The 9,246-nt window shown below is 30.3% G+C and overlaps 1 protein-coding gene across 1 annotated transcript; it reads right to left on the bottom strand.

Moving 5' to 3' along the window:
- Window positions 1-3,896: 3,896 nt before the first annotated feature.
- Window positions 3,897-8,958, bottom strand: LOC105638570 (uncharacterized). The gene is made up of 5 exons (XM_012222390.4): window positions 8,725-8,958; window positions 7,916-8,169; window positions 6,376-6,586; window positions 5,497-6,259; window positions 3,897-4,193 (listed from the first exon to the last, which is right to left on the bottom strand). The coding sequence occupies exons 1-5, from the start codon at window positions 8,876-8,878 to the stop codon at window positions 4,139-4,141; spliced, it is 1,437 nt and encodes a 478-aa protein (XP_012077780.1). The 5' UTR covers window positions 8,879-8,958; the 3' UTR covers window positions 3,897-4,138.
- Window positions 8,959-9,246: the final 288 nt, after the last annotated feature.

The raw sequence follows: 9,246 nt of genomic DNA, 5'->3' as shown, positions 1-9,246 counted from the left end.
TTTTCAAGTAACTATAAGCATATGAAGATGGAGATGCTACAAAGGGCTATTTATATTAATGGTGATTCATTAAGGTGTGTGATTGAGGCTGGTTAAACTGCATGTCTAAATAGCTATAGAAAACAGGAAATGTACAAAAATAAATATATATGAGCTTGCAAATCCAGATGTTAATATCTCAGTTGTACTGATTTGCACCTTTTTTTTATATTAATAAAGGATATTTTTAGTTTGAATCCAAGAATTACTTTAATTGTTTATGTTTATGAATTAGTTCTAATGTTTATGTTTTGTAAACTCTAATCTTAATCAGTAGTCAAAACAGCAAAGGGAACAAGAAACGCACAAACAAAGTAATGTATTTTATTAAACACATTCAATAGATTAATGAAGTTGCAAAGGAGTATTAGAATTGTTAGCTGGCAGAGGTGAATAAAAATGGAAGAGAAGAATAAACACAGTAAGGTAATAATTAGCCATAGCAAAGCAAAGCAGCGAAGGGCTCGCCGGATCTTCAGCCATCCCACGTCTTTCAAGATTCCCATATTATGGAGTATAGACAGTTCTCACTTTCTTGATCAAGAACCTAAAAGGTTGCTTCCTATACTCTTTCCCTTCTTGCTTCACCACGTGGAATCTCATATATATATATATATATATATATATGTTACATTAATTCCATGCTTGATGTGTACACTATACTAGTCATGGGAGATTGGTTTTTAAAATTCTTGATTGCTATAAATTAGTGATTAAAGAAGAAATATGGATATTGTTTGCCTCTGTTCAGCCTTGTTTCAAGAATTCCTCACATGTGAGTGAGTATGATCTTGTTCTTATTGTTTGTTCCTTCCCGTCTTGTTTTGAGCCAGCTTTTCACGTTTAGACCAAATTAAAACTCTATGTGTATTAATTATAGTGTTGGGTAATAGCTTTATGAATTGAGGGAAGATTTTATGAAACATTAACTTTTAACATTTAGTGTTTTATCTTTTAATTAAATTTTTTTTGACAATCATATGTATTACTTTCTTCCTTAGAATTTGAATAATTAAACAATTAATGTCTTCCTTTCTCATTTTAAATTAAATAGTTATTTAAACAATTTTAATTTAAAGTGTTATATAGATAACTACCGGCTAAAGATTCAAAGCTAGTAAACTAGGGACCACAAAATTAAACCTAATTAATTACTCTTAAGCATAATAATTTCAATGGTAAATTAAATAGTCATTTCTAACCAATAATTTTAATGGTTATCAGATTTAAGTGGTATACAAAAAAGTGGAAATTTCTCTTAAAAAAATAAAGATATTTAATTACAGATTTTAGAAACCCAATGAAGATTATAATCCACATGTATGTTTTATTTAGAAGACAAGAAATGTGAATTTGGGGAGAAGCTGGCATTGAAATAATAAGACTTGTTAATTCCTTGTCTCGAGGAAATGTTTTTCAATGAATTTGGAATCCCTTATCCATTTGTTTCTTTAATGGTTGCTCATCTTATCTTCAGATTTCTATTTTTCTTAATTAATTACTTGGGAAATAGTTAGCCTTCCTACCGCTTACTAGACTACTTTCAGATTCCACCTGGCACGTTTTACTTTTGGAATTGTTTCTCTCTCTTTTTCATTTCAGATGGAAATTATAGATTATTATCATTTGTCAAAAATTAAAAATTTGTTTGCTACTATTAAATTAATTAAGAAATAAATAATTTATCGTTATATTCATGAGCAAAAGAGACGATTTTCTTTTTCATAAATGTTATTCTTATGGTAACACTGGCATACACGCAAAAAAGCACATGCACATTTATGAAGGAATATTTGATTCCTTGAGCTGTTCTAGACTTTGAATACTATTTATTATTTTAGGAAAATTTTTATTAGTTCGGATTTATATATATATGAATCTCTTTATTTATAACAAGAAATTTTATCATATATGACATATATTTCATATGATTTAACAATATTTATACAATGAGACTTGACTATTTATTATTGTCGTTATATTATTTCAATTTAAGCGTGCAAAGTGGAAACACATGTGGAAACTTAAAAAAAAAAAAAAAAAAAACAAAGCTTTTTCTGAAGTATAATTTGTTAATAATAATATTACAAGAATTGATATATAGAATTCATTATTGTAGTTGACGGAGTTTTCTGATCTTCTAATAAATAAAAAGAATTGTATATATTCTTTTAAATAATAAAATTAAAATAAAAAAAACTATTATTAGATCTTTTTGCTTTAAGGTGATATTGTTAATAAATATAAATCTTTATAGTGACAATTAATTCTTTACTTGATTTTGATGATAAAATACCTCTGTATCTTTTATTTTTGAATTAATTTAATCAAATTAACCGACTCCTAAAATTAGGTCATTTGATTTAGTAGATAATAAAATTAAAAATTAAAAAAATATCATCGGTTAGTTTTTATTTTTATTTCGATTTGTTTTTATTTCGGTTTATTTTTTATTAATAACTTTGGTTAGTTTTTATTTCAATTAAAATCGGTGAATCATAAATTTTGATTAAATTCGATCAGTTAATTAAATTTTTTTTACTTCGGTTCGATTAATGATCAAAATTAATTCGACTAAAATAATTCGATTAAAAAATTAATTCAATTAAATTCGGTTAAAAATGTTATTCAAATTTATCGAACTAGCCCAATGTTTACCCTGCCTCCATCGCAAGAAGTATTATTCAAAACTAGGGACGGGCAGTGCTGGGCTTGGATCTAGTTTTGCAAAATTTGAACTCAGCCAACCAGAAAATTTTCTCACTCCATCCGCTATCTGATCCGCCTCAAGTCAGGTTTGAGTCTGGGAGTTCAACTTTTTTTACCTGATTTTTATTTATATGTTACATTTCTTTTTTATTTTCTTACAGGGTTCATGGTTGTTAGTTATTACATCTACAGAGAGTAGCCATGGGCCTATATAGGCATTTCATCAAACATGAGCGACACATTCTTATTCATGGGCTTTGTCACAAAAGGCACAAACACATAAATCAAACATGAGTGGCGCACTATTATTGTTATTATTAGTGTGAAGAACTGCACAATATTACAAAATTTAAGGGTAAATTTAAATTCTTTCATAAATTCAGTTCCAAAACAAATTTCTTTCTTTTATTGGCATATTGAGGAATAGTTCATAGATTATAATTAAAAGGAGTTGAAAGTTTCAAACACCACTAAGAAACAGTGGCTTTAATGGTGGTCAGCCAGCACGTGATGACCAGCAGTTGACGTTACTGGCACAGCGACGACGACGAATGATACAACGATTCTCCAACCACTTCTTCTTTGATTTAATTTAATTGCAGCGAGTGAAACCGTTCCATGAAAAAATAAATTCATTCTAACCCTAATTGAAGCTGAGTTTGGGAAAGTTAATTTCTAATTGACTATTTTTCTTACCAGGGCTCTCATCTAGAATAATTTGAGTAATAAATTTGAAAAATAAAGAAACAAAGTGACCCGAACTTTCTGATAAACCTGAAGAAAAACAGGTACTTTTACGCGCAGTACTGGTACTTTGTGTCTGGTTCATAGTCGCTAAGCTTTTAATATTTTATAAACTTTAAAATAGGACATGTAAAATTGAGAACCACTTTCTGAAGATGCTACATGGTCGGTATACTTCCTACTCAACCTTTTAAAGATTCTACATGTTACTTTTTAAAGATTCTACATTGATCAACGTATGCTTCCTGCTCACCTTTTAAAGATTCTACATTGATCAACCTATGCTTCCTGCTCGCCTTTTAAAGATTCTACACTGATCAACATATACCATGGTCGGTATACTTCATACTTAATTACAGGCTAAACTAACAATAATCCTAATGATAAAAAAAATAACAATAGCCTGACAGAAATACAAAAACAATAATACTTGTTATTCAGATACATATGTTAAAGAGAGAAACTACCTAGATGATTAAAATTTTCTCTTCAGTTCGAGTCAGAACCTTTCACCAAGGTTCCGACCCTTTAACATCAATTGCTACTAACTGAAACTGAAGGTTAAAACTAGCGTATATCCTGAAAATATACATGAGAGTTTTCATCCACAGCCAAGAAAACATACAACAGAAATCTGAGCTTATTATCAAGCTACAGGATAAGGTGAGGCCTGACTAAAAGGAATTGAATTGATAGGCAACCTGCAATTCAAGATTCATACCTCACACCATTATATCATGTTACTGTATTCATTTCTGTAAGAGTACACAGCAAAATTTAATTAAATCAGTCAATTTGTGTTCTTTTTCCCCTTGGTTTTTGGTTTAAGACCAAAAAAGTTCGAGTCTAATCAAATTGCAATTTTTCAACACTCAAATTTATGTTTACATTTATATATTCATATAATTACTAGCATATAAGATCAGAAACACATATAATGTCTATAAATTGTTTCTCCTCCTAACTTAATGCACAAAATTCTGAAGTTGGTATACAAATGAATAATAAAGCCATAATTCTGGGATAAACTATATGCACAAGGACAACCCTAACACCTTAGTTAAAAATATGAGTATACTGAACCTTTCATCTTCAATTTGACCTATTAAACGCAAATTTTTATTTCCATAACTATTGACTCTGATTTATGTATATCTGCACACACAAGGTAGTTCATTTTATCACGACCAAAACCTAAACTTAATATCTTCAAACAACATAGAATCAAAAATCAAATACAATATGTTTAAAATATGCACCTCTTCATTTTTACACCACCTTCTCTAGTGGTACAATCCAACCACTTTCCTTACCTCTTGTCATCTCTATCCATTTATTTTTAACACCCAAAGAAGTAATTTGGGCAAATTGAACCGCATAGATTCAACAAAAAGAATTCCGAGGTGTTCAATGGTCAAAAAAAGGTTAGCTGACCCAATAGAGTTTAGAGACTTCCATATGAATCATTCCTATCATTTTTCAGCCCAAGACCAATTAGTCCAAGCTCCTTACTTGTGCCTCAAGGCTGCCTTTACAAGTTATTGCACTGACCAAAAGCAGTGAGATTCCATGCATATTACGTGGAGGTTGAGAAGGTTTCAACATAATCTAAAAGCATGTTTCCAAATCCCGCATCTCCCTCCCCCAAGCTACACATAATCCTATGGATAAGAAAATTACTCTCACTAACAAGTGTTAATGTATTCATAATGGACAATCATTTTTACCCTGCCTTGTTCGGGAAATACTCACATTGGAACCTTAAAAGGGCAACACCAGAGCTTATAAGTGGATAAGTGTTGACCTAACATAAGCTAATTGATTTTATGACATAGACTTTCGTTTGCCCACTAATCAAGTCTGCAGTCTTTTGAACCAATGAAATTTAAAATGCCCACCTCCTCCAAAAAGAAGCATTCAACATCATGTGTATAATCCATACCAAAGAAAACAATGAAAAACAGTGAAACGCCATAAAAATGAATGAAGAAAATTAAAACTTACTGAGGTTCATTTCGCATTTTCTTGTTAGCTTTTCTTCTAGTTTTTTTCCGTTTTCTCCCAGAACTAGGATTAGCATCCAAAGGCTGTCCTGAAACTGGCTGTACAAATGCAATTCCCCTTAAGGTTAGTTCTTGTTTTCGTATGGTGAACTCGTGATGGGGAGGATGCATTCCCAATGTGGCTTGTGGAATTGCATGCATTGGCACGTTATTACCCACCAAAACAATTTCAGCTTCTTTATCTTCACTGACCACAGGCACAGTGCTATATTGAGCTTGGGGTGAATGATGCATTCCTGATGTGGCTTGAGGAATCGCACGCAGTGGCCTATTATTACCAACCAAAACAACTTCATCTTCTTTATCTTTACTGACTGAAGGCACATTGCTATATTGAGCATGGGGTTGTGATGGACACATCCCAGATATAGCTTCTGGAATTGCATGAGGTGGCACATTATTACCAGCCAAAACAACTTCAGCTTCTTTACTTTTATTGTCTGCAGGCACAGTGCTATTTTGTGCATGGGGTTGTGGAGATGTGGGTTGTGGAATCGCACGCAATGGCACATTATTACCAACCAAAACAACTTCAGCTTCTTTATTTTTATTGACTGCAGGCACAATGCCATGTTGAGCATCAAGTTGGGATTGGGAATCAAGTTGAGCATCAAGTTGGGATTCTTTAAACTTATACAATGAAGCATATAATTTGGATTTGGACTTGATTATTTCAGAAATAATTGCACTTGATACAGGATTCCCTGCATCATAGCTTTCAATTAAGCAACCACTCATAAAAAAATTAAAAAAAAAAAAAAAAAAAAAAAAAAAACCATAAGTAATTAAAAGATGGAATTAATTAATAGATGAAGGATACCCATAAGAGAGAGGATCGCAGAACGGGCTGCTAATTGTTCAGCCTCTTTCTTGGTTCTACCAGTGTCACCAGTATAGGTCACACCATTAAAAACCAAAGTGGATCCAAAAATTGGAAACAACCCTTGTGGCTGAAATGTGTTGTACATAGGCTTTTCTATTTGCATCTTGACTGCATATTCATATAAGATAGACTTGCAAAACACTTTGTCCTGAATTATCAAAAGGGAAAAAAAAAGGAAGAGCAAACAAAAAAAATGTAAGTTATGCCTAGCAACAATTAAGAAACAATGAATAAAATATATGGATAATCAAATAATTAGCATCCAAACTTTTTCTCAATGGATAAGTTTTGTTCTACTAAGGGCAATTTGGCTAGATTTTTTTCATCTGAAAATTAAAATAGACTATTTTACTCAATGAATGGCATCCTGCATAAATCTCCATTCCATTTCATCCTTTTTCTTCATTTTTTTTTTTTTTCACTTTGTGCCTTGTAGCCCTTATTTGAAAAAAAAAAAAAAAAAAAAAAAAAAAAAAAAAAAAAAAAAAAAAAAAAAAAAAAGAGAGAAATATCATACTTTCCTTATAATTTCTTTTTACATATAATCAACAAAAATAAGGAAGAATAAAATAAAGAGGGAAAGGTCAAAATTTAAAGAAAGAAATGAAATGAATTGATGAGTAAAATAATTCATTTTGTCACCCAGCAAGATATTTTGGCAAAATAAAAAATTTATCAATTCAGACACTTGATTGATGAAAAATAAAGTTGATATACTGAAATTAATAAAAAAAATTGTCATGCTTCAACACTAACTTTATAATTATCCCTAAAATATATTACCATTCATTTATCCAATCATTCACTTGAATATCCTTAACTAGATGCATCATATAACTAAGCAATTATGGTAGGAATTGTTTCAACATTCAACTGTATCATTTACTCTATCCATAGAAATCAAATCTTCAATATTATATTTGTTCCATTATATTCAAATTCTGACATATGCATGAGTATTTTTTTTTTTTTTTTGTTAGATCTCACATACCTAACAAAAGAGAAGAGTTGTGGTAGGGAACACTGAAACTAAACCAAGTCTCATGATATGGATCCAAATATTTGATTTGTGAATACTCAAATAATGCAAAATGCACACCATACTAATTCCAAGAGAAAAAAACATAATTGAAAGTCAGATAAAGATGCACAAAATCACTCTTGAACACATTATTTAACAACGAATTGAAAAGACAATTATAGATATAAACGATTAACAAACAAAAAATCTTTGACCTTGAGATTAAGCTAGAAAAGCAAAGTGCTTTGTACACATGGAAAGAGAGAATGTTTTGTGCATATATCATTAAAAGACCTAACTTTAAAGGAAACATTTCTGCCAAATAAGAATACCAACCATGAAGACTATTATGGAAAAACTCTTGTAGTTCTATTAAAACCTATGCATAAATGGTATGAGTAGTTTAAATTATTAAGGATTAATATTTGACAATGTTAATATATAAACCGAAAAAACCTCATAAATCAATGGACATCCTTCATCCTTCGTTTTCTTTAGTATACATTCCATAGCAACTCTTGCAGCATCTTGTTCAGCTCCCTTTCTATGTGCAAAAGTATTTGGGGAAGTGTATTGTTCTCCATCCACTATCACAGTTGATCTAAATCTAGGCGCATGTTGATGTCCTTCATTGACGGTTTGATATATTGGTAATTGTAAGGAAGATTTTTGTGTGTACTCTTGTAATCGATTCTTATGCATCAATTGGTCTGCAACATTATGAAAGACAAGAAATAATAATAAACAGTAACGTTTATTCTAAATAATTGAATAAACAATATTAAAAAAAACATTTCAATAATAATGTTATAAATTTAAATAAAAATTTCATCCTTTAGAACATTAATACTATGAAACAGATACAAGAATGAAAAGAATCATTTATAAAAATTCATCAGTTAATTACTATTCTAAGTAAGATAATTTGAATAAACAATTGACAAGCAAAAGATATAAATCTTCACAAAAATAATACATGCAGTTAAAATAAAAATAAAAATAAAACAATTCAGTATCAATATTAGGAATTTTAAAAAATGAAATTAAAATTTCCAACTTTTTTTAGGAAAAAAGAAAATTTTTTCGAAAAAAGAAAATCTAAACCCCTTTGTTGACAGAATACAAAGCCAGCTTATCAGTATGTAAAAAAAAAAAACAAAAAATCAACTAGTACCCAATATAACTTCACTTAGTACGCCAAAAACAAAAAATAAAAATAAAAATAAAGCTGTAATCAAACAGAGGATATAAAATGTAATACTCACGAGGAGAGCTAGGGGTAGAGGCAGCAACGGTAGACGTAGCCGGAGCCGGAGCCTGAGCAAGAAGGGGAACTGAAGCTGAAGCTTGATTCGGGTTTTGGTATTGTGAAGCAGCATGATTTCGATTAGAATCATAGTAAGGTTTAGGGTCAGCCATGTACTAAGCAAAATTACAGTGAGTATAGCGACAGAGAAAATAGAATCTTTCGATCATATATCAGAGCCCTTTGGGCTTTACTCATTGGGTTTTTTCATTTCAAAAAATAAATAAGAAACGGATTTTCTTTTTTGGGCTTAATATATTTATTTATGCACCCCAATTGAGTTTTTTCAGTTCCGATATATTTTTTATTTTTAAATTTTTCTGTATGATTGAAAATTTGAAAAGAAATAAAAAACTAATATATAGATCTATGGTTATCGTGAATTTTTCATTGATTGTTAAATTGAATTGAAGTTTTAACTTAAGTTCTTATAATAATAGCACGTGTAAAACATTTTTCAAATTTTTGCGAGCTAGTCATG

Source organism: Jatropha curcas, chromosome 4 (assembly GCF_041381405.1).
Source record: "Jatropha curcas cultivar XTBG-Jc1 chromosome 4, XTBG_Jcur_1.0, whole genome shotgun sequence".
In the NCBI taxonomy this organism is placed as follows: Eukaryota; Viridiplantae; Streptophyta; class Magnoliopsida; order Malpighiales; family Euphorbiaceae; genus Jatropha; species Jatropha curcas.
Note: the sequence above shows the minus strand (reverse complement) of the source record. Positions and strands in the feature narration are given on the sequence as shown.

What these genes read in the sequence shown, in the direction of transcription:
- LOC105638570 (XM_012222390.4), bottom strand. Translation starts at nt 8,878, where the DNA reads ATGGCTGACCCTAAACCTTACTATGATTCTAATCGAAATCATGCTGCT. An exon ending in CTCTACCCCTAGCTCTCCTC is followed by an intron (nt 8,170 to 8,724) that starts GTGAGTATTACA and finishes ATAATGTTGCAG; the next exon opens with ACCAATTGATGCATAAGAAT. An exon ending in TGCGATCCTCTCTCTTATGG is followed by an intron (nt 6,260 to 6,375) that starts GTATCCTTCATC and finishes GCTATGATGCAG; the next exon opens with GGAATCCTGTATCAAGTGCA.